This window comes from Canis lupus, chromosome 22 (assembly GCF_003254725.2).
Source record: "Canis lupus dingo isolate Sandy chromosome 22, ASM325472v2, whole genome shotgun sequence".
In the NCBI taxonomy this organism is placed as follows: domain Eukaryota; kingdom Metazoa; phylum Chordata; class Mammalia; order Carnivora; family Canidae; genus Canis; species Canis lupus.
Window position 1 is genome coordinate 55,723,961 of NC_064264.1, and position 26,937 is coordinate 55,750,897.

The following is a 26,937-nucleotide window of genomic DNA, read 5'->3' on the forward strand; positions in this document are numbered from 1 at the left end:
AAAAGACCTTTTAAAAGAAGAGTAAGTCTTTTCTTAGTAACCTGCATCATCTTTCTGCTTCTAAAATTCAGGTTACACATTGAAACATTTAAATTAGCATCTATTTATACTTATGAGTTTGGTAGGAATAGTATTAGTTACCACTTTGGGCTCTTGGTCAAAAGAACATTTTTCCCTTTGGGGGAAGTTTGGTGACAAGTGACCTTATAGATTCTAACGAAGTATTTCTTTCTTTTTTTTCTAACGAAGTATTTCTTATGAAACTAAAATATCATTTTCCACTACAGTAATAATTTAAATTTCTATTTTATAATCTATTGTTACTTCTGTATTATTAATGCAAAAGCAGCATCTCTGGAAAGAAAGTTATGGCTCCAACTATCTCAAGCACTTGGCATGAGTCTCATTTCCTTATTTACAAACCAACAGGTTTTAGAGGACTAGCCAAACTCCCATCTTCCCTCCAAATTGGTTTAGGTAGTTTGGTGGAGATAAATAGGTAACAGCTGTGCAATTGTGGTTTTACCACTCATTAATACTAATACTTCAACCTCCCTAAACAGGATTCCCACTGTGTGGACTGGTGATACAGATATACTGCTATTATAAGAACATATAAGGTATATTGCTAACAGCATCATAAGGAGATGAACAGATTATGGGCCATAAAAACCATTTTTGTTCCCTGTATCCCACTTTATATTTATAGTACGACATCCAACAGCTCTTAGAAGATGCCCCATTATGTATTCCTTTGTTAATTCCTTGCTACCTGTTTTTCAACCCATATTGCATTTCCATAAACCTGGAAATGAGAAGAAACCATGATCATCCAAACATATACAAAAGAACCAACCTAACCTGTTTTATTCAAATGCCTGTAAGCCAGGTTTAGTTGTACTGACTTTCTTACACACACAACACATAACCCCCAACCAGGAACTCCTGAGTGATAGCAAAATTGTTGGATCACTGAAAATTTTACTCTTTAACTTACTGGATTCAAAGTACATATAAAAAATACAACCGTTCCAACATCCTCTGATCCAACCACTGGATGCACTGGAAAAGAACAGGTACTCTAGTAACTACAGACTTATATATATATAATCACACAATGTGATCTCCTCATCTGAAAATCAATGACAAAATCTGCTTCAGAATGTATCGTGCAGTGCATGAGCAAATGCAAATCTTCTACATGACTGCACCAATAGCAACTCTGTAATTACGGACAACCGATTATTTTAAAAAAAACACCACCAGAGGAGTAAACAAAAAAACAGGACTGAAAAGATGATAAAGACTAGGCTAAGCGGTCAATTCAACAAATGAGAAAAAGCAGGACCTACTGCTTGGGCTTCAACACCCACTGGAGACTCCTAGTTGAGGCCTTCTCCCTTCAGTGGTCCTTGCACTAATTAATAACTTTCTGGCATGTGAGTGTTCCTAAAGCTCCTACAGAGTGGCAAGTCTCAAACATTAAGATATCCTGTCTTCAGAAATTCTCCTGGCCAATAATCCGAAATGGATGGTTCTGTGTGTAAAGGAATAGAAAATTCAGATAACTGAAATCAGGAGCTCTAGTTTATAGTGTATAGACATACACTAGGCACAACTACATGAGACAGGTAGTTACTAGAGAGAGCTGACTTTACAACATCTTCATAATGGAAACGAGCGAGCAGTAAATCTTTTAACTACAAGCCCCTTCCCCTCTTTGCAAGCATTAAAGAGTCCTCACACCAAGCTAATTTAAAGGTTTTGTTTATACAATGGATAATTCTGCAAACTCCACAATAAAAATCCAGTAACTACATATTTTAAATACTGTAATAAAAATGAACAAAGTCATTGGTTAATTCTATGATGTGTAAGAATAACCTAAAAAACAAATTCTGAATAAAGGCATAATTAATAAATTAGGGAACATATGAACTGCTAATAAACTGGGAGAGATTTTGAACCTTTATAATATGTACAAAAAGGCAGCTGGAAACAAATGAAGAAATCAAACTACTACACATTGTTGCAGCACAGAAAAGATTGGGTGTATTTTATTAACAATTACATCCTCTTTCCTGTAGCCCGGCACAGGAACAATTTCGATATCTGATGCGAGTTTCCAACAGCAAGCAGATACTGTGATGTCACTAAGCAACTTACTGTGATTTCACACCATATGCGGCAGTAAGAAATTCTTTAAAAATTAAAAGGCACGCATAAGCTAATTTCAAATATTAAGTCCAGGCTACTCTCTTAGATACAATGTTTATAACACTTGTAGAGCAAAACAATTTTTAAATAAACATTTCCCAAAACTTGAATAACAGAACCTAAGAACAATGGATCTGCAGCAAAAAAAGTTACATCAAAAAAAAAAAAAAAATTAAATAAGAGCTAACCTATATTTAAAGGTTTTGTTTTTTTTTTTTTTTTTTTTAAAAAAGATTCATAAGCAACCTGTATTCTTTAGGTAAATAAAGTGATTGTTTTAGAGTAATAGGTATGTTTATAAGTCCGTTCTCACTATAGTTCATGCCTACTTAAAATTCTATCTTTAAAGATATTTAAACTGATAATTTGTTCCTTACCACAATTAGACTCACTGAAGAGCTCAAACTAAAGCAACAGCATTTTTCGCAGCATGCACACATAAAATAATCTACCATTTAGTCATCTCATTAACTTATGTTTTCACTTGGAAAGATTGATCAAATGGTCTCAAAAATAGTGGAGAACATTTTCTCTACTCTGATGACATGTTTATGCATCTCAGGTAGCATTTTTATATCCATATCGTTTTCTTCAATGTTTTAATACCAGTAGACTTAAAACAAACATATGTAAAGATAAATGAGGCAGATTCTAGTGTTTAAGAGTCATCCATAAAGTATCACATGCAGAAACAAAACAAAACAAAATCTTTTAGGAAGTTTAAATGTGTTTGTCCTCAAAATAAACGTGCAGGTACCCTACAACGAAGAGGATTTGACTACCTTAGCCTTTTGTGAAGTACAAAGCTAAGTTCTTTCTGATGGCCCACTTTGAAAGTCATCTAAGATTTTCTAAGTTTTCAGAAGCATTTTTCTAGTCTTTATTAAGTATAATTTGTGGTAGTAAATACTTATATCCTAAAACAGAGGCACAGGATTGAGATTTTAATTCTTCTGGGTGCTTAGTCTTTCTTAAAGGTAATACTGATGTCTTAATTGCCATAGCAGCATAAATTAGGTATTAGGTATTTGTAAAAATAGCCATTAAATACTAGTTCATGAGTATATTTAATGTACATATAAATCCTATGTTAAAAGTATAAATGAGGAAATATAGCATAGTTCTATGATTTCTAAACTGTTGACCATCAAAAAGTAAACCACCCTCAAGACTTAACAGAACTTTAAAAAAAATTGCTTCGACATATGAATTTAAGACTTTACTTTATTCAGCAAAATCATTTATTTACACAATGGGGAATGCTGGTTTGACTTTGTCAATGAAATAAAAACAAACTGAACAGAGACAATACTGAACTGTATATATATCTTGTACCAGAGCTGACCGACTGTTTCCTTACCTGTATCAGGAACATCAAGAGCAACGGTATCACAAGGACACTGGTTAACAATACACCACACAGGTCCAGTAACACCCTGGGAGCTTCCAATGCAATTTCCAACTTTTTCTTTTTTTATAAATATATAAAAAAACAAAAAGTCAGCAAAACCAGCATTATGATGTAATAGGCAGAGTATAACTCTGAAGTCAATGGGCCAGTAGAAACTTATCAGACCATCCACAGTTTACAAAGTGATCTGCTCTTCTGCGGATCACTAATGAAGAATCCAAACAGATGAAAAATAGATCACTTTCTAGAAGACAATAATGATCTGATAAGGATCTGACTTAATGGAAGTTAAAGGGGGGGGGGAGGAATGCAGAGCATAGCCCCTATTAGAACAAGCTAAGTTTTCCAGATTTTCCAAATTAAAAAAAAAAAAACAAAAAAACAAAAAAAAACAAAAAAAAAACAAACAAAAACAAAAAAAAACAAAAAAACAAAAAACCACTTCAACATGAAGCTACCATACAAAGTTTTTCCATTTTTCTTTGTAAAAAGTTCAGTTTGCAGTTTAATCCTGGGTCTTTAAAGAGAAGGACAGTTTGGGCCTGGATTTGCCCTTGCCCAGGATAATTTTTTGTTCTTCTTTTTGTTGACGTTGCCGCTCTTGTTCTAGTTTCATCCTTTCCTCATGAATCTTTCTTTGTTCTTCAACAATTCTCAACTGCTCTTCAGCCTGAAAGTTAAAAGTGAACATTAAAACTTTCTCTGGATATCATGTCTTGTACTAACAATACTGGGGGATGACAGCTTACAGACGACACCATGTTGAATGAAATCTGCCTTCGTGCACAAAGCGATAAAGCAATCAAGGACAAAAACACCGAGGAATTAGAATAGAACTCCTTACTAATTCTACCTATAGTTTCTGATGTGGTTTTATGAAAATATGTTTAAAAAAATCACAAAAAAGCACATACTTTGAAAATGGAAATTTCTAAAATCCTGTCTTAAGTTCAGAATAGATTTTGCCCAATTACCTATTTTATCTACACTTTCAGTGTGTCAGATGAAGACTGGCAATTACGAACCAAGGCATCAATGTACTCAAAGAACAGGTTATCTACCAATTATTAGATTCACAGTTAAAGACAAAAAGTTATAGGAAAAAACCTCTACTGGGGCTACATTACATTGTCAATATATAACCAAGAAATACTAAAGACCCCTTTCTCTGAGGACAAAAAAATGCACAATCTTTCAACTCACTGACTAGAGAATGCTTTTCCGTTTCAGCAGATACTGGTGTAGTTAACTTTGGCAGTGCCTCAACTACCTCACAGTCTAGGGAACCAACTCTCTTCCTGGGCTGTCTATGCATTTTCCATCTTTATCGAAAAAAATGTAGGCCATTCTCATTCTCCCTCCTCAAGTTTCTCCTTTGGCCTCCCAAAAACCCCATGCTCACTTCCTTATTTCTCACGGAGGTGTACCTCTACCCCTCCCCTCTCCCAGGAACATGAGGCAATGAGTGCCAGCTCCTGGCATCTAGTGGGCAGAGGACAGGCATGTTATTAAATATTAAACATCCTACAACGCACAGGTCAGCCATCAGAACAAAGAATTATCCAACCCCAAATGTTAATTGGGCCAAGGTTGAGAGAAGCTGCTCTAACCTTGAGTTTTTAAATCTCAGTGATCACTGTTTTCCTTTGTTTCCCATCTGACCTTCATCTTAAAACATTCACTGCATCCTCTAAATGCTTTCCTATTTTCAAAAGTCAGATTTTAAAGTCATTGCTTCCATCTCCATTATTTTACTAAAATTATTTTCTAGATGGTCAGAACTACAATGCTTAACGATCTCTTTATTCATTCTTCTGTTCACTTGAACTTATTAGTTATTAGGTCTTTTAAAAATTTTCTCCTCTCCCACATATTCTTGAATATGAGACACCGGCTGTTCAAAACATTCAGGTTCTCCAACTCATCACTCCTGTTTGTCTCCACTGATACGTTTTTCGCTCAGAAATAGTAACATTCGATGTGACTGCATTACAGGCTTTATGGTGAAGATGGGAAAAGCGATGGACTCTGGTATACAACATAAAGTATTTTTAAAAACCCTGGCTTTTAAAATACGTAAGTAACATGAAGAGGTTTATTTTACTTTAGGATGGTGGTGATGTAGACAAATAGGTAGAAGACAAATGGTGGGGCAAATCCACTGTAATCAAGTAAAGGTCAAAGATGAGGAAGATCAAATTTAAAGGGAAAGAATTTGGTCGGCAGGCAAGATGGGAAACCCAACAGAGAGGTGAAACAAATCTTCCCTCTCTCAGACTCTTTTCCTAAGTTACAGCTGTCGAGTAGGTGTAGTTACTGGACATAGACTAGGGAGACCTCCAGGTGCCTTCGAAATTCAACATGTCCAAGATACCCCTCAAATCTAACCCTAAAATAAATCAGCTCTTTCTACTACCTTCCCTAACACCACCCACATTCTGTAACTTGCTTCTGTCTCCTCCCTCTTCCCTGACACAAGCAGACAGCCAACCAGTTGGTTAATCCATCCTTTATGTTCCCTTTTCCACTACAATGTCTCATCTGGAGCCCCATACCCATGGCCACCACACCAGTGCAGGGTCCTACGGACGTCTTAAGAGACCTCACTGAATTTCCTTGTTCCCATCCCAGTCTCCTCATTCACCCTGCAGAATGCTACCAGTCTCACCATTTTTGGAACATTGTTCTATTCTCACATGCCCTTAAACTTCCCGTGACTTCCACCATGTATAGAATATGGCCCCACTTCCCAAATGAGCATACTATTTAAGACTTTCTATAATCTGGCTCCCACTGTGTATAATTTCTCAAATTATGCTTGCTTTTCTATCCTGCCTCCCCCTCTCCTTTTGCTCACGCCATTCTTTCCTTCTACTGAAATCCTACCTGTACATCCGTTTCAAACCACCACTTTTGTGCTTAAACTTTCACTGATAATCATTTAGTGAATTCATATGCCAATTACTTTATCCAGTTTTAACAAATCATCATACATTTGGAATAAGAGCTTGGCAAGTGCAATTAAATCAAGGTAAAGAACCTTACTGTGTGTGTCCATGTGCCTGGGAAACGCTTACAAATATAAATACCCAGATTCACTGTTCCCTATTGTTCTAACTAAGCCCTTAGGAAAGCAGATTAGAATCTTGAAGAGGAAAAGGCTTGGACATCACAACCTAACTCTTAAGAGAAATCTAATTAAAATTACACAGTAGTTTTCACCCTATCATGTTGACAAATTCAAAAGATACACAATACTATCTTATGAAAAGTACTTCGGCATTAATTACCAAAGTTCTATCTTCATTATAATGCTTTTACCCCCAGCAAATGAATTTCCTGGAATATATCTTATAAATAACATTTGCGTAACATGCAAAACTGAACAAAGTTTTCTAATGCAACACAGCTTGCAAAAGACTGGAAAAAGCCAAATATTCCCCAGTATGGGACTATTAAGTTGCAGAAAATATGTATAATACTGTTAAAAACACACACACACACACCAAAAAATAGGAATCCCTAAATCTGAAATGGAAAAATCCCCAAGTTACACTGTTAAGAAAAGCAAAGTCCCAAATAGTATATATAGTACGCTGTTTCTCTGCAAAAAAGGGAGAATAAAAATACACCTATTTGTATCTGCCAAAATCTCCATTTTGAACTCTAAACAAAGGCAAAATTGAATATACCTTTGGACACGGCAGTGAAAAGTAGGTGGATAGGGAAAAAGAGATATAACTCCTTTATTTTTCTAAAGAGTAAATTTGATGTGATTACATTATCTAAATTAAAAACGAACAAGATTTTTTAAAGCAAACTCATATCAAACAGATAGGAAATACTAATTCTGCACTGAAATTAACTTTAGATTGGGTAAAGAAAAAGTTTCAAATTCATTTAGGTCTACAAATATGTGCGTGCGTGTGTGTGTGTGTGTGTGTGTGTGTGTGTGTGTGTAGAAGGGGAGCTTTAATTTCTCTGGTTCACCCTTAGTACTACTAAGCATATATTGCCTACTGAAAGTACCTGATAATGAAAGGATTTTTAAAAATGAAGTAAGCAGGGGAATATCCTGTCTTTATGTACAAACATTTGTACTTTCTTCCATTATAGCTTTAAATGAAGCATAAACGCTATTCAATCACACTGGGACAAAAACAGACTAGTTGAGCAAAACCCAAAGCCATCTACTTTATTAATATAGTGGCTCTCAAATGATGAATATCCATCTAGAAGGTTTGACCTTCTACCTTAATTTCCTAGGTAATCTTCTAAACTCCAGCATCACTCTGTAATCTGTCTGACATGCCATTTCCTTTCTGATAACCACACTTGTCGGAATATCCACTACTCCTCTACCCTTGTGTTGTTTCAAATGTGTGTAATAGAACTATTCCAATGGGATGGGGGTGGGGGAGACACATATGTGCATGTCTATTCATACAGATGAACAATACTAAGTTCTCCTACAAGGATTACATGGGGACCCAAGAGAAGCTAACATCCACAATAGGAGAGCCATGAAATTAGAGTGGGCCTTTCTAGCCATTAAGTCCAGGACCCTCACAAAGATGACACAAAGGTGACTTTTTACCCCTGCACCTCACCTGATTGGTGAGATTCAATACTATAACCAAAATATACCATTCTAGCAGAAGATCTACTCTCCCAATACCTTTTGCCCCACCCTGCCTTTACCCAGAGGTCCTGGTTCTGTTATTAAAATTACTCTTTGGTGGGTGGGGTGGGATGAGCACCTGGGTGGCTGAGTTGGTTAGGTATGTCTGCCTTTGGCTCATGTCATGATTCCAGGGTTCTGAGACTGAGCCTGCCCCACATCAGGCTCCCTGCTTAGCTGGGAGCCTGCTTCTTCCTTCTTCCTCTCCTTCCCACTTGTGCTCTTTTCTGGCTATCTGTGTCTCCCCCTCAAATACATAAAATCTTTGAAAAAAATTACTCTTTTCCAAGCATTTCTTTCTTACACTGTCTATAACTATACATCAAGGTGATCCTTAGTAGCAGTTTCTTTCAGCAAATAAAGATGCTGAAATCTACTACTCTCTCTATATATGGATATATATTTTACAAAATTTTAAAAATACAAGGAGAGAAATATTTATCAGAAGTGATTACAGAAATGATAGGAAAGAATGAAAAATATTTCAATTAGGAAATATTGCCACTACTCAGCAATGTGAATTTCTGCATTTTAACCTTCCCAGAAACACATCCTGTTCCACTCTGACATTTATGATTTTAATTCTTTGATTCTTCTTCCCTTCTACAACTAGTGTAATGTATATCTATGTTAGATAAACAATGAAAAAATATTTAAAATTTTGATATAATTAGTTCTGATGCTTAGCAAACTATGTATGGATCAAAAAATTTTTCTAAAGTTATTAATGTACAAGGTTAAAAAAAACTTTCGAGAATTAAAAAAAGCAATCCCCACCACTGGCGATTTGGTTATTCTATCAGTTACCTCGTTATAGTATATACTATCCTTATGGGATATTATTTGCTATCACCTAAAGAGAATTCATACCACCAGCCACTCCTCCTAGCCCCTTTCCTTCTCAATTTAGTTACCCAATTGTTAAATATATTTATAATCTTGAATATATTTTTGGAACTTCAACACTGCATAATGTCTCCTGAGAGCCGATATTATCTGGAGTGGAGACAACAACCTCAAGAAGGGACTGACAGTTGAGATCAGCATAGGATACTCAACACAAAAAAGAACCCGTCCTCCAGAGCTCTGGAGATGATGCTACCAAAAGAGCAATCTCATACCTTCAGGATTTTATCATTTATGTCCCAAAATTTCAGAAAAAATGATCTCATCCAGATATGGTTCTTTGCATCTTCTATACCCTAAATTTTTTTCTTTCAAAAAAGTTGTTTGTCTTGGGCATTCATTCCCTTTGGTGGATATTTTCCTAAATGCCTGCTGACACTATCAGCATGATGACATCTTCTCTGGTTCCTATACCAGATTTTCTCTCCATGCTCTTTCCTCCACTTTCTTCCTCTATACTCCCCTTCTCCTTTATCGCTCACCAAGTTTATCCTGTCTCTAGTTTCTACTTCCACCTTACCATTTAAGCCCCATCTTCTGACGGGCTTTCAGTGGGTTTCTGGTTGACATTCTTTCCTTCAAGCCACCCTATACAATGCCAATACACTAACATCTAGAAAGTTTAAAAAAAAAAAAATGTTGCCCAAAATACATTAAATGAGCTTATCTTATCAATTGAAAACAAGCCTCTCACTGACTAAACATCCTTCCGTAACTTCACCACCATTTCATTTCAAATTAAAATATTTAATGAACATTTACAGTTGGCGCCATGCCATATTTGTCTGTTTCTTACAATGCGCACATATATCAGAACTAACCACCCTAAGTACTGAGCTCTTTCAACTTATACACGCTCACTTTAGTATAAATGCCCTATTCTTTTCCTGGTTATATTAGTTTCCTATAGCCACTGTAACAAAGTACCATAAACTGGATACCTTAAGAGAACAGAAATTTATTCCAGAGACAAAGAAGTCCCAAATCATTATCACTGGAACAAAATCAGAGAACCTATGAGTCACATGCGTAATCTCTTCAGCCCTAGCAAATGACTGTCCAGCCATACACCCTTGGCCTTCTTTCCAGAATTTTTCTAACACTAAAACTAACTTTGGCATTTTTTGTAATCTAGAAAGGATAAAATTTTCTCCAAACATAAAGTGCTCATTCCTTTATACCTATCAGTTATTTCCCCTATTTATCTCAATAGATCTCAAATTTTACTATAAACAGCCAGGGGAAAACAGATTGTACTCCACAATTTACTTAGAAATACTTTCAGTTACACATGTAAGTTCAACACTTAAAAAAGCACCTTCCACACAACCATAGGGCACAATTCACCTGGGTTTTCTACCACTAGACAAGGACCTCCTTCCCTCTAGTTTTCAGTACCATCCTCATTTGTGTCTAAGCCCTGACTTTTAAAGTCCATATTTCTATGAACAGTCTTTTTTTAAGGCAGCCTAGGTATTTTCTATCATGTGCCTCAGAATTCTTCCAGCCTCTAACTATCCAACTTCAAAACTACTTCCACATTTTTAGGCAAAAAAATTCCAGGAACTATATAGTTCAAGATAACATAAAATTATTCTGGAGGTCGGAAGTTCGAAATTGGCATCACTGATCCAAAATCAATGTGTCAACAGGGCCATGCTCCCTCAAGAGGCTCTAGGGTAAAGTCTATTGCTTGCTTCTTCCAGCTCCTGGTGGCTGCCAGGATTCCTCATCTTCTCACATCATTCCAATCATTCCAATCTTCAAGGCCAGAATCTTCAAATCTCTCTCTGCTCTGTCCTCAGCCTTCTCCTGTGTGCATTGTGTGGTTAAAAAAAACAAAACAAAACAAAAAACTCCCTCTGCTTCCTTCTTACAATGGTATGTGAGTGAGGTTGTTAATTCAGGATAACCTCTTCAAGATCTTTAACCTAAAAAGGCCCTTTTCTGGGGGCCACATTAGGTAACAATCAAGGTTACCTTTATATATATATATATAAAAGTATATGGACATACACTACATAAATAGGTTTTTTTGTTTGGGGATGGAGGGGCATTCTCCAGAGATATCTCTTAACTACCAAGTGAGATCTGGTTTAAGTATGTGGAACACTTTTCACATATAGTCCACTTGGAAACATGGTACATCTTCCTATTTGGCAAGTGGGTAAGGAGAAAACTATTTTCAATAGTAAAGAATAGAAATACACTATAAGTCTCAAACTTATGATTTGCTGATAATTTAAAATTTCAGGGACAGCTGTGTGGCTCAGTCGGTTAAGCGTCCAACTCTTCATTTCAGGTCAGGTCACGCTCTTGGGGTGGTGAGATCAAGTCTCACATCAGCCTAGTGCACAGCATGGAGGCTGCTTGGAATTCTGCCTCTCTCTCTGTCCTTCCAGCTTGTGTGCTTACACTCTTAAATAAATAAAGAAATCTTAAAAAAAACAAAACAAAACTTCAAAGAATGTTTCCCAGTTAAGATTAATTTTACCTTATCATTATAATGTAAACTTTTTAATTTTATTAGAAGTTGTCAGTCTCTGATTATAGTTCAGGTATTTAAATGCAAATTAACCAGGTTCCATTTTACTACCACCTTCATTCACCAATTCATAGTTTGAGGATCATTTTTTTTCTACTGATACAGCCTCCTGGAAGGACAATTAACTCTACAACACCTGTCAACTTTTCTGAAGTCCGTCTCACTTTCTGAGTAAGTAATATTCTTACACATACCACAATAGTACCTGCGCTTGGCTTTTCCCAGGCACATCACAAAAAAAACTTGTGTGGAAAAGAGGAGCAAAAAAAAAAAAAAAAATTTAGGTACTATTTTTAACAGTTTTTTAAAAATTAAAATTCTCTATTGTATCAACAAAAGCCTTTCAAGTATTTGAAGATAGTTGTGCACTGCCAATACTAACCCAGAAGTATAATCCAATCTGCCAAAAGGCCAAGTCCACTCAAGCCAAACCACATGTGAATTAGTTCTTGTTTGATTTTATAAATTAAGCATGTCTGTTGATTAATATTCTTCTGCCTCCTTTTGGACAGATAAAATCAAGTATCTTGACAAACAATTTGGCATGTGAGCAAAAACTACCTTTGATCTGGAGCACCTTGTAAGAATTCACATCTGAGAGAGCCCATGTGGCTAAGCTAATGCATTCCTTATTACGATCATCACTGCCATCAATCTGAATTTTTGTTAACAAGGACCAACTTAAAAGTCCAAAGTGTGGTTTAAATTTACTTTCTGTACTAATTATTTTTATGTGATCACAAAAGTGATGTTAGTTGTATTAAAAAAACTAGAGAAAAGTATAAAGTTACATATAAGTCTACTACCAATTAGAGATAACTATTTTTAGCATTTTGGCATATTTTCCATCTACTAAAATGTGCAAATATATTTTTCAAGTTACCAGGATCATAATGTATACATAAGTTTTGTATTTAGCTATTTCCCCTGTATTACCAAATACTTTTTGACTACAGGAAAAACCAGCTGTAAGCACATGTTATAATTCACCTAAAATTCACCTAATTCACCTTCACTATTCTAAATTATATTGTGAGAATTTTTTTGTGTATTACCGTATTTGTATCTGATTCAGTTTTCGCCAGATTCTTAGAAATAGATTTAAGGTTCCAGATATTTACTGATACAGTGTCATTTTCTAAACTGGTCATAGCCATTATAAACTACCTCCATCACCATATAAAAAAGTCCTCTTTATACCTTATTCTTGCCAACACTTGGTGTTAATGAGGGGAAAAAAAAAGTCTTTCTATTGGTATGTAGTATTACAGAAAATGAAAAGGAAGAGATCATTTCTTTGTTTTCCTACAGAAGTTGGGAGACGGATATATTTTCAAGAATTTATTACAGCACTTTTCACTTGTGTGAATTCTCTTCTACATCTCCCACTTTTCTTTTTCAATTAGGGAGTTGGGTCTTCTTTACTGACTTGTAAGCAACTGTTGTATTATACTTCCATGGTTATAATGTTTAAGAAATCTCCCTCAGGGTACTAAGTTTTCTAACCTATCTTTAATCTGCTTTCAAACTGCATCCACCATTACTTATCTCACAAACTTCTTACTCTTACAGAAAGCTCGTTTACTACTATAGCTACTACTGCCTAGCCCACCATCCTGAGAGCACCTACACTCTTGCCTTTTTTCTAATGCTACGGAATCCCAGAAAGGCCTTTGCCAAGCTTCCTCACAGTCCTGCCCCCCCCCCCCACCCCCCGCCATCATAAATTCAATTCCTAACTGGCCACTGAGGCTTGGCTCATGGGCATCTCTTCCAGGAAGATTTACCAGGCATTCCAGGGCAATTATGTCAATTGCCCCACAACATCCATACCACTACCAAATATCTCCATATTACTTGTTAACTTTTCTTTGGATTGTCCTTGGGTCTACCATTAATACATTAAATACTTTAAAAACTTAACATCTTGTCAATTTTTATCTCCAAATTGCTTTTTTACATATAATAACTTCTCAATATAGAGTATGTGAGGTTAAGGTTGGCTACTCCCTCTTCCTCCTTTGCCTTCTAGAAGTAAGAATGCATCACATGAACCAGTCCACATTTCTACCATATTTATTATGTCATAAAGCAAACAAAACTGCTGTTGCAACAAGATAAACTACCATTACTGACATACTCAGGACAAGTCCCATGTTTCTAAAATACTAGCATACTTCCCTTCCTTTTTTAAATATCTATTCTTCTAAAGGAGTATTCAATATATTCCACGTAATATTTCCTAATACATGTGTAAAAAAATTAAAGAACTTGCTCAAAATTGAGAGGATGAGGAATGAACAACAAAAATGAAAGAAATCTCTGTATGTGCCTGACATCTTTATGCAGCAACATTTTCTTGACTTCTCTGACTTTCCCTGCAAGTATATGGACTCCCTACCAATAGAACCAAGTAAAAATTAATTTTCTCTAACATGGATGATAATTTCTTAAAACTTCCAACTTTATCATACACAGGAAAAAAATGAGTTACATTCAAATCCTTACCAAATATTCTCATATTCAAATTCCTTTTCTTCAAGATATCTTTTCACTAAAGTCTTACTGATATAACATGCAGTCAAAACAGTGTCACTGTACAATATAGTCTATCAAAGTCAAATGTTCTAGAATAGAGCTAGTCTAAGTATGGCCCATGAATCAGCAACAGTTTGCAAACCGGAATGGATCCACCACAAGATATGTAGAAACCAGGAATGTTTTAGAAGCTTTTATAGCCACTTGACCTCATTTTTCTAATAATTCATCTTAATTATATCTTGCAAAAGTAGAGGTCTGAGACAAATCAGGATTAAAAGAACAAAAATTGGCCAATTACCACCACTCGAGAAGCACTGCTTTAGAATAAGCTTGCTAATCTTTTCCCAGTAATGACATACAGAAAGTCCTATTTTTAAGGTCCACGTGGGTAAACAAAAAAAGCTGCCAAGTGCCCAACCAAGTTTCTCTAGGCACCCGGACAGTTATCAGAAAGGATCTTGGCAGGGCCTAACAAGTTGAGGAGCTCTCTTCTAGAAGTCACAATCTTGGCATTTCAGGCCACCCAAAAATTGAACTGCGCTACCCAATCTTTTATCATGTTCTAAGAAAAATTCTATTCCACCAGCTTGGAAATTCTAGTTCAATGTTTCAAATACCAACTACACTGTTCCTCCCTGGAAATATCTATGCCTTAAAAACCCACACTGTATTTATCTTTCAAAGCTCAACCTTCTAAACTAAAATTAAGGTTCATACTTTTCATTTTAAATCCTCCTACCTGCACTGAGATTTTCATCTTATGCAGAATCACTAAAAAAGGCATTATCACATACTAATTAATGAACATGTAGTGATATATCTTACAATGACTCCTCATCCATTCGTAGTGCATCATCATTCAGAGTGCTTTTTCTACCTTAACAGATTTTAAGATCTTTTCATGGGGAAAGCAGGATTAAGTCTTTCCTTTCATTACGGTCGTTTACAATAGGACAGCAATATTAGCTAAGAATCCACAGTGTCATGCTAAGTTGTTTAGGGTATTTCCGGTATTGCTTTTCCCTGGGGTAAGCTATCTTTAAAAATATCATGCTTTAGAACTTATTGCCCCGTAATTTTAACTTTTTACATTCTTATCAACTACAAGACACATTACATACGGTCTACCTTTGCCCTTGTTCTCGCTGGGATCCACTGTCAATTAATTCTTAGACCAATTTATATCATTTCCTGTGCCTTTATAAACTCACAGAATTTTTTTTTTTAAATCGTTTACCTGGAGCTTACAACTTGCTTTCTCCCTGGCAAAGTAGGACTTAGCAGCAAATGTCTTCCTATGACTGTATCTGTATTATTCTCAACATATTTCTAACTAGACAAAAGTTTTCCAAGGTGTCTAGAACCAAGAGTCGCACCCTAGGTCATGTCTCTATTCCTGGGCACTAAATAGCACTCATCTCCCATTCAACCTAAGTACATTTTCTTCCATCTCTGACTTATATCCTGCTTGAGGAAGCAGAATTCCTAGATGGTACCTTCATAGGGAAAAGAAAGCTTTTTCCTTCCAAAGCCTGTCCTCCTTTTGTACTTTGGCTTCTTTATATCCACAGTCCTTTAATTCTAGCTTTCTTCATCATACCAAGACTGCTTCAAAATACATACTCTTAAATGGAAAACCCTAGGACACCAAAAATCTTTTCTTCTTTACTATACTTTAAATGCTAGTCTGTGCTAAAAACAAAGAAAACAGAAATTCAGAAATACTAAAACAGAACTGAAAAAAATGGAAGCGGCAGAGATTAGTTTTTTTCTATTTAAAAAAAAAAAATCACTTCAGTATCTTACATTGGCTTCCTTATTAAAATGTTTAAATTGCTCTCTGCATCACCTTTTATATCCCTAGAACATAATTGCTTCAGCCTCTGTACTCCTTACTAGATTAGTCTCAGAATAGGAAAAGAGCTTATTAATCTGGTACAGTTATTATCAAACATATGCTATCTACTTTACCTAGTAATCAGTAAGTAATAAGCTATCTAAGGTAAAGCGAAAAAACTGCATTTTAGTTTAAATACTTCACAACTTTCATTGCTATTATTTAGGCATAAAAATGTAAATGGGGTTAAGACAGAAAAATCTCTGGGATGGGGAGAGTACAATTCTCCCAGGAAACCTGTTTTAAACCACCGCAAATTTTAGAATTTTCTCCAGATTAAGTAACTTTCTGGATTACCCCAATAGAGTCCTCCAGAAGACACGCGCTAAAATCTAGTAAACCATTCCTGCTCTTTCCTCAACTCTCTGAAAATAGACCCGAAAACTTAGAAGTCAACCATTGAGCACAAAATCATTTCACAAATTCTGAAAAAGTAAAACAAACATCAAATACTTTTCAAATGTACACTTCATACACACCAGTTTGGCTTGTGCTTCTGCAATTTTTCGGTTATTCTCTTCCAGTATTCGCTCTAGCTCCTCACGTTTTGCACGTTCTTCCTCCTAAAGGGGAGGACATGTTTAGATGTTAGAAAAATAAAATGTTTATTTTTACTGATAAATATTTACTAATCTTCCTCTGAACTTTTTTGATCTGACTTAGAGGGTAGCTTTATAGCCACCTTCTGTCTGACAAATGATAAACTGTGCAGCCACTAAAATTTGTTTCTAGCACGAAATTTAAATCATCCCTCCCAGTCCAAACAGCAACCGACTAAACCCTCCCTAATGATAGTTTCCTGGCAATTATTACTAATACTTTAATATCACACAAATCAACAAGGACAACTACAAAACTGGATAGTATTTACCAAATTAAAAAATAATATATAAAATATAAATAAAGTGAATATTTGTCTCACCAATTATGTATACCTACGTATTCTTTACCTATACTCCTTTAATCAGCATTAAAAGTTGAATATTTACTGTCTTGTCCAGTGTCCTGCAGAGTGTGCTCCTCGGCTGCCATACGCGCCAGCTTCCTCTTTAAAATGATTTGTACTGTTAGCTTGGCAATACCTGCATCAGCAGCTCAACCATTTATAAAGAAACAACATACAAGGAAGGCTGAGCTGAGGAATGCAGATGTTTATGGTAAGAAGGAACAAAAAATGTAATTCATCATTCCTAAGGCAAACAATTAATAAGAAAAATACATTTACTGTTAGTGAAAAATACAAATGGTAATCCATACTTCATGGAACTAAGGGCTCTTCCATGGGGAAAATGGACTTAACATTCAGATGTTGACAATTTCTAAAGGCAGCTTATCTTGTCATCTACAGTCTGAACTGAAATTCAGGAATCCAAGGGGTGCATGGTCCGGAAATAAAATTCTGTAATTTATTTTTTTATTGGAGAATTTAATGAGGTTTTATAATGCAAACTATATGAAGATTGCTTGATGGTTTGGGCAGTGTTCAGATCACAGCATACATATTCAAATGATTTTAATATTTGGAAAGACTGTCAGAGGGTAGTGTCCGTGTAAAAAAAAAAATTGTTAATATGAAACAAAAAGCAAATGAAGAGAAAAAAATCTTCCTATGATTAATAACTCGCTACAAGACAGCACCATTACTCCAAAATTATCTTCATGATTAAAAGCACTGATGTAAATAAAATTTCATACATTCAATTGCACAGTCTGTGATAGCTACCAAATATATAGACACGTGTATCTACTTAAAGACAGCACAAGGGAAAATGCATTTAGAAAAGCTAAACTTACTGGAAAACAAGAGAGATTTAATATGATGCCAACTTGTCCATAATACCAAGATTAACAATGATGAGAGACACATATTTTGAGTCAAATATTTAAGTTCAAGAAAATGTAACTAGAGGATTTTCTATGGCACACACCAATGGAATCCATACTCATTATGCAAACTATGTCAAGGGACACTCAGTGCCATAAAGTAATTTGCCTTGAGTGTTTCAGTGACTTTCAATGAGTTTTAGGAACCTGGAGTAATCAGTGCAAATAAGCCAGAAAGCTTCAGTAGCAAATTACTGTCTCACAGAAAGACATTTTCAACTTCTGCTCCAGCTGCTGATAAAACAAATCATGTGTTTAGCTTGACTCCAGACAAGGACAACCTGTTCCTTCATAACTCTCTAGAGAAAAAAAGGAGTTGTTAGTAGATACTAAAAAAGTGGATGAATGATCTGGACATTTTTCCTAAAAAGATTCTTTGAAACACATTAGGAAAATGGAGGGCCTTATGATCAGAGTGCTAGAATTAGTCCATTGTGTTGAGGCAGGATTCGGGGTAAGGGGTGAGGATAAAGGAGGACAAAAAGAAGAGCAAGAAAACCTAAGTATCAAAAGCAGGTGCTGTCACTCAATGTCAGGCCCTGCTCTTTGTAATCTGACTGAAGGCAAACAGCCTCTCACAGTCTAGGCAGTAAGAATGATACACAGAAAAGAAGAATACATATCCACAGGTGGATTTTAACCATCTCCCTTTCACCACTCCCTGTCTCCCCCAACCCTCCCAAAAAAGAATTTAAGTCCTGCAGCCATGGCAAAAGTTTCAAACACTTCTCAAATATGTAAGCCAGTTCCATTAAATCAAAAAGTATCCTTGAATACGTTTTATGAAAATAACTTTTAAATATCAGTCAGCACTTCTCAATAGGCTAAAAAATTAACTTTCGCAGCAATGTTAGGTTTAGATGAGAAAGGAATGAGTCTGTATTCCATCTCTTTCTGAACTGAGCAGGAGGCACACCGAACACTGAAAGTTTTGCCATGGACTGTCTCTACTTTCCAAACGACCGAGCGTTACCTCTCTGGCTTTTTGTGCTGCAAGCTCAGCTTGTCTCTGTCGCTCGAGTTCTTCGAGCAACTGCTTTTCCATGATGCGCTTGGCTTCCTCCACCCTTCGGAGAACTTCTCGCTCGATTTCATCCTTCCTTTTCTCCAGTTCTTCCTCTACCCTTTTTGCCACTAACTCTTCCACTCTTCGTGCTGTTTCTTCCTCGATGAGTTTTTCTTCTATTTCCTGCTGCCGACTAGCAAACAGAGTGGAAAAGAATGACTTAGATAATATAAGTAAACCGAACAATGAAAACAAAACTAGCTGTAAGTCTATTAAAGCCTTCAGCATGACTTTGTATTTTATAATTAGTTTTCATGCAACATTCAAGGAAATACTAGATATCAAGATATTAAGGGATACAGAAATTCAAATGAGTATGAAATATTTGTTTTCTAGGACTTTTTAAATACAAAAGGACTAGTATATATACATACACAAAGAGCTTAATTAGTTTTAATTTAGGAACTATAGAAGAGATCTGAAACAAGAAGTCTATTTTCTAGACTGTCACAATCTTTATAATCAAAGAACAAGCTAAGCTGTTAAGTGTACGGATTTATCATTTGCCAATGCACTCAGTACAAGGGCTGAACTACAGAGAAGTCAGGAGAAAATATTATATAGCAAGCAATTCAGATGATAAAGGTCACCCCACCCCACCCCCACCAGCAAAATCAACATAAATACAGACTCGAAGAGATTCAGACTGCTAAGGCAATGCAGTGTAGCTTTTATCGAAAATACAGACCAACGTAATTCAGGTTCTGAACCTAACACCTTTTACTGTAGCTTTTCTTTCTTTGGTTCATTGATTTTCAATTAAAAACTCTTCAAGAGGGGATCCCTGGATGGCTCAGCGGTTTAGCGCCTGCCTTTGGCCCAGGGCACGATCCTGGAGACCCGGGATCCAATCCCACATCGGGCTCCCGGTGCATGGAGCCTGCTTCTCCCTCTGCCTGTGTCTCTGCCTCTCTCTCTCTCTCTCTCTCTCTCTCCTCTCTCTCTCTATCATGAATAAATAAAAAATAAAATCTAAAAAAAATAAAATAAAATCAAAAAATAAAAACTCTTCAAGAAATGGGAAAATGGATGAAAATATATCACCAGTTCTAATAAAAAGTTCAATGAAGCATGATACTGTTTTAACTATTTTAATCACATTTAGATATTATAAAACAACTTCATCACTCAAAATGAAATTCCACACTGAAAATACTGACATTTATCAAGGCGCAGGTGAAAACCATGCACATTTCATACCACTGATACCCAAAATGATAGCTACTCGGTCACATGTGTCTAGTCTGAGTTGAAGATTAACATAATGAAAAATATTAAAAATATCTTACAAATATTTTTATTTGGTTACATGTTAAAATGACATCTTAAGAAAGATTGAGAATACACTAAAATTAACTTCAACTTTAATGTGGCTACTGGAAAATTTTAAATTACAGATGTAGCTCACATTGTATTTTCTATTGAACTGCACTATTTGAGACAATTTGTGCTGAACTAATAAATTCAGAGGCTCTAGAAGTATATCTAAATCCTAAGAGACCTATTTATTAGTTATGCTTCAACTTCCTCACAATCCACAAAATTAAATACAACCTGTAACCTTTATATCTATTGATGACTCATAAATATGTATGAGCCAGTCATTCAATTTATGTGTTTAGCAAAGATTTTATAGTGTCTAAGTGACCTTTAAACACCCCAATCCACTTCAACTAAACTCTATTTTGGGGGTTGATTCAATTCCCACTCAAGTGCTTTTATTCTCAACTCCTGTTATGTATTCACAGAGAGACCATACTAACACCAGTATTTCTGTCTAACATTCTAATTTATTTCAGTTTCTGCATTTATAAGCTGTTTTTCTGTCGAGATAGTAGCTATTTGAAAAAACTATTTTAGGTTCTAGATATATGCGATACCCATTCTGCAGATTCTGTTGCATGTTTCTTAAATATTTCCTCCCAATACTACATTATTGGTGATTTTTATTTAAAAAGATACGAAAGCCTAACTATGCTTCTTTTCCTTTTGAACTTCCAATAAAATGCAGTTTAAGGTAGTTTCAAGGAGCCTTTATCTAATTGCAATAAGAGAATAGCTATCCACTCCAATACTAGAATGAATTGCCAGAAATATCTAAAAGAAATCAGGCAGTGATTTCAGTAGAAATCAAACTACATTTCAAATACAGAAATTTTCTCTATTTCATCCAAAGAGAATAAAAAATATATAATACCTATTAACCAGATTCAGCAGACCAGGCTCTACTTCTGCATACGTTGGAAAGTTTACATAACAAAGTTTTATTTATTTATTTATTATTTATTTATTTATTTATTTATTTATTTATTTATTTTCCCCCACACAGAGAGAGACAGAGGCAGAGGGATAAGCAGGCTCCATGCACTGGGAGCCCAACGTGGGATTCGATCCCGGGTCTCCAGGATCGCGCGCCCTGGGCCAAAGGCAGACGCCAAACCGCTGCGCCACCCAGGGAACCCCATAACAAAGTTTTAGGAGTATACACCACCGGCACAAATATACTTTTGCTAGTTGGTTCTTACAACATTAGTAAATGTAAAGAAGGCGAAAAGAAACTTTTTTAAAAGGTCAAAAATAGTACAATTCAACTCTGAAAGACAATATATAAGTTTCAATTAAAATTTTCAACACAGGGACAGCCCGGTGGCTCGGCGGTTTGGCGCCGCCTTCAGTCCAGGGCCAGATCCTGGAGACCCAGGATCGAGTCCCATGTCGGGCTCCCTGCGTGGAGCCTGCTTCTCCCTCTGCCTGTGTCTCTGCCTCTCTCTCTCTGTGCGTGTCTCTTGTGAATAAATAAATGAAATCTTTAAAAAATAAAATAAAATTTTCAACACAAAGCAAAAAGGAGCAAAGAATGGGATAAAGCTTTAGGGTTAGCTTATCAGTAGAAAAGTTGCCAAACAACTTAAGAATATGGTAAAGATGCAAGAGACCTGATTCATATTCAGGGTTTTTTCCAAGCAGTGCCTAAGTAATAGCAGTAGAACAAAGGCTAATAGGGCCACATTTCCACAGACTTGGTCAGTAAGGAGAAAACAAGCATAAATAGTTTATAACTTACAGCAAAAGCCAGGTCAGCATGGTGTGAGCAGTCACTGGTGCCACCCCTGGACACAAAACCACAAGGGCCAGATGACACGCAATAGAGGTATATTCAGTGGGCTGCTCTGCTGCTACGCAGTCAAATCTAAGGACAGCTCAGTGGTTTTATAGCCCAGAGGGGAAGGCAAGTGGAAAGTCCCAAGCTCAAAAGAAACTGGGAGGATGAGAAATGCCCTAGTGGAGTTTCTCACAAGGCTGCTTATCTCCCTTTGTTCCCAGAGGAACCACAGGACATAGCACCATGATTGTAATTAGGCTTTGCTACTGGGTCCCACGTGGAGACAAGCAAGGTCAGGATGCCACAGCAGATTTGTTCTCCTACAAGTTTATCAAGAATGTAATTTTCTGCCGTTGCTGTTATTCTTAGTACGGTTAAAATTACTTCAGTAATCAGAAAAAAAGTTTTACAGAAATTTTTCAGTTTCTGCCCTGAAAAGTTATGCTCAATAATGCTTCAATTCCCCTCTCCCCACACGGAACAACAACAACAAACACTTTGGGTCATTAGCACCTGATAGAAAGAAGACAAACATTTAATGTCACTGCCTATCCACTCCTTCAAACTTTTCCCACAAGAGCTGTCACTTTAAAAGATGTTTAGGGTCCCTAATCTTTTCCTCAGGCTCCTCTGCTGAATATATTCCCTTGCCAAGAATTTTTGGCACCAATGAATCTTCAAGTTTTCAATGGAATCAGTATATATAACATTAAGCCTCCATTTTCTCCATATTTTCAGGAATTTTAAAAATACTGTCACAATCCATTTAAAATGGCAACTATTAAAACAGCAAAGGCCCGGCAATGCAGCAGAGTATGATATGACTGTACAGCAACTGGTAATATTATTTTAAATATATTAATATACATAGAAATATTTTAAAATGTACAAACTCAACCTTAGGAGATTACTTCTAGAAAGTACTTCATAACATCAGCAAACAACATTAATTCCTTATTACTTGGTACCAAATACTGTGCCAACAGCCTTATACACCATGTCATTGGCTACATCCCTGATGGTTCCTCTGGCATGGGAATAGTTTACTAGCTGGATTCCAGCACATTGCATTTTGCTGAGATGACTCCCAACCTAGGTAGACTCTTAAGCACTATACTACCCTAGATGGTTTCTCCAGGACAAATATGAAAGGCAAAAAAGTATGCAGATAGATTTTTTTTTTTAAAGATTTTATTTATGGGGATCCCTGGGTGGCTCAGCGGTTTAGTGCCTGCCTTCGGCCCTGGGCGCGATCTTGGAGTCCTGGGATCGAGTCCCGCGTGGGGCTCCCGGCATGGAGCCTGCTTCTCCCTCCTCCTGTGTCTCTCTCTGCCTCCCATGCCAGAGGAACCATCAGGGATGTAGCCAATGACATGGTGTATAAGGCTGTTGGCACATGTTTGATTTCCTTTATGTTCCAATTCAGTTTTATTTGCACTAAACCTTTCTTAAATTTGTCCCTCTTTTCCATTCCAATAACCACCCCCTCACTACTCCTGTGTGGCCTTACTCTAATAGCCATCTTTTTAGAGCATTCTGTGCTGTTTTTTTTTTTTTGGGGGGGGGGGGAGACAACACTGTTTACTTCCTTACAACTTCTCCTGTTTCTAGGATGAAATCCAAGCTTCTTAATATGGCATTTGAGACTCTCCTTGTGATTCCCACCATTTACCTCCCCAGTCACTCCATGATTTTTGTACTTTTGTAACTTCATCTTCCAGTCAACATTCACTGTTTTACCCCACTTTAAGGCCATTCTGCCCTCCTCCCTCTCTTTATTCGGCTAGGGGTGGAGGGAACTCTGCTTTGGGCCCCACGTACCTTCCTATACCTCGCCTTACAGTCTCTTAATCTACCAGCCATTCCTTAGGAGAACTAAGGTGCTTACCTAAGATCTTCCTTTTTACAGTCACATGAGCATCACTGAATTTACCACACTGTATTATTATGTAGCTACTTGTAAGTCTTTAAGGTTCTCAGAGAACTCAATTATCTTTAATATTAACAGTCCCTAGCATCTTGCCTAGCATTATTAAATGTTCAATAAATATTAGCTGAACGAAATGAGCTAACCCAGAGAGAGAGACTCGTAGACATACAACCATTTATGCCCATTTCTGTGGCTCCAAAACCTGTAACTTTCCATGGTTTCCTCTGGGTTATTCCCAAAACATTACACCGTATTGAGAGCCTTACTGCATGGCACAGAGGAATTCAATGTATAGGTAGCTGGCTGCTGGCTCTGCCCCCTCCTCCCTTCATAAATGCTAATGGTAGTTTGCTGCTTCTGTCAACTTGGAACTGTACAGCTGCCTGATTTTCTCATGTAATCCCTGGGTTTTGTCTCTGCTATTCATGTGTAGCTTGCTAAACATTTCTGATTATTCTTTGCATACCAAGGTTCCTTTCATTTTTCCTACAAGTTTTAGCTTTCCAGTGAATGGCAAATCATTTCTCTTTGGACATCTGTTTTCACGTGGAAAAATTATCTCAGAGATGCCTTAAAGTAAGCTTCTAAATGTTCATCTGTTGAGATTTATTTAAAAGCTACATTTTCACAGTTAAGGATCTTGTTCCAGACCAAAAAAAAACTGGATTCTATATAATCAAGGTTTGTTCGGAAACTATTACTTGTATTTGGTTTTCATATGTCGATCACCAACAGCTCTACATAAAGGAAAAGTATGCAGCAAAATAGCTCTCCTGGTATTGCTTCCTCCGTAATATTGTTAGTGCTACAGTCTTGTGCCTTACTTTGCTTCTTAGAAACAAACTCTGCTGGAAAATCTAGAATACACAAATCCAAACATGTAAAAATTCACATGTATTTGTCTCAGGAAGACCCTAAATTCAGTTACTTTCCGCCTCACGTGCACTTTCTAAACATGAACCATGGAAGACGGCTGGTTTAAAAGCAGTGAGAGTTGGCAGACCAACTCTACCTTTCCACCTGGCTTTGGGAAATGAATACCCAGAGCATCACACCACCGTGGTCTTAAACCAAAACAAAACCTGCATTTTAAAACCAAAAGATCCGGACTCTGGAATTATTTACACCTACTCTTGAATCTAAAGATACCTGGGAGGTGCCTCTTCCAGAAATACTTGCGCCCAGTCACTTCGAGTTGGGAACCTTTACTAGGTAGGACTCTGATTTTCCCTCCATTAAGGGAGCATATACGAGCAATGCGAAAATAAAAGCAAATATTCAGATGTCTTCTAAACAAAAGCGTACTGAAAGGGGAAACGAAGACAGGGTTGCACTTAAGTTTGCGCTACAAAGGAATATGAAGCAACGGAAAGAAGTATAAAAATGGAGTAAGTTTTAATTGGGATGGTGGTTAGACAGGTGAACTCCAGTACCAAAACTCCTCGGACTGTAAGCTCTCAAGCGTGTGCATTGTTTGTACAGCTCACAAAATAAAATAATAATAATAATAATAATAAAATATTAAAAAAAAAAAAAAAAAAAAACAAGACCAGCGCTCGAAAAAAAGAAACGCAACCGCGACATCTTTAACAAAAGGAATGTCCTAATGGAAAATGCATTCGGCGTGGGGTGGGCGTGGGGGGGGGTGTACAGTGAGACCACCTACAGGGTCTTATTCCCGAGGGGGGGCCCGCTCCGATACCAGATACCAGCATGCTCCGGGCAGCGGCAATTCGCATCCCGGGGGTGACTTCCTTTGGGCTCTGCACCTGCGGGCCCGCCACCGCTGCCCACCCCCGGCCCGGGCAGCTCCCCGACCCCGCTCTCAGCTCCACCTCCTACTTCCGGCACTCGGCTCCTCTCTCGCGCCAAAATCGCTTTCCCCGCTTCCAGCCTCTCCTGCGCACGCCCCGCGGTGTTTGCTCCCGGCCGGCTCCCGCGCCCGTCCTGCCGCAGGCTGCGCCCCCGGGGCCCGCGGCAGCCTCCCGGGCGGGCTCCCGCGACCCCTCGCCCCACCCCCCACCCCCCACCCGCACGGCGCTGCGCCGGCCCCTCCCCCCGCCCTCCCCGCGGGCTCCCCGCCCCTCCCCCCGCGGGCGCTCACATTTTTCGCTGCCGCTCGAACTCCGCTTTCTTCTCCTCCTCCTCTCGCTTCTGCTTCTCGTCCAGGCTGCTGCGCTTGCTCACCGTGCGCCCGAAGATGTCGATGCGGTCGGGCGGGGACGAGGCGCGCTCCCGGTCCCGCTCGCGCCGGGACACGGCCGTGTTGGTGGACCGCGAGCGGGACCGCGACTCCCGCCGCCGGTTCCGTTTACTCTCCCGGGACTTGGAGCGCTTCCGCACGCGCTCCTTGTCCCGGGACCGCGACCGCGACCGGCTCCGCTTCTTGTTGTGTTTGCTGCTCTTGGTGTGTTTGGAGCGGGACGAGCTCCGGCTCCGAGACCGGCCCATCCTTCCGGGCGACGCTCGGACTAACCGCTGGACTCGGGCCCCGCACGCGTCCCACCGCCCTCACTGCCTCCTCCGGACGCCGGCTGGCCGTGCTGTGTCGGCCGGGGGAAGGAAAGCTGCCAGCCAGCTGAGTTCAAGCCGCTCTCCGAGGTCGACGGCCGCCACGAAGGCCGCCCCCAACGACAAGGCCGCGACGCCAGGAGTTGCTAAGATGGCAGCCGCGGCTGCACCGGCCGCCCTCCCCACAATGCCCCGCGCGGGACGCGCCGCTACGCGGGCCCCGCCCCCTGACGATGCTCGCCGAA

General features: G+C 38.0%; 1 protein-coding gene across 2 annotated transcripts; it reads right to left on the minus strand.

The window, feature by feature from the left end:
- Positions 1-3,423: 3,423 nt before the first annotated feature.
- Positions 3,424-26,895, minus strand: ARGLU1 (arginine and glutamate rich 1). Of its 2 annotated transcripts, XM_025441291.3 has the most exons (4): positions 26,286-26,895; positions 19,056-19,281; positions 16,678-16,761; positions 3,424-4,298 (listed from the first exon to the last, which is right to left on the minus strand). In XM_025441291.3, exons 1-4 carry the CDS (start codon positions 26,630-26,632, stop codon positions 4,134-4,136), a joined length of 822 nt encoding a protein of 273 aa, XP_025297076.1. In that variant the 5' UTR covers positions 26,633-26,895; the 3' UTR covers positions 3,424-4,133. The 2 variants fall into 2 exon arrangements, with proteins under 2 accessions (XP_025297076.1, XP_048955373.1); XM_049099416.1 differs by lacking the exon at positions 3,424-4,298 and having other exon boundaries at positions 16,681-17,245.
- Positions 26,896-26,937: the final 42 nt, after the last annotated feature.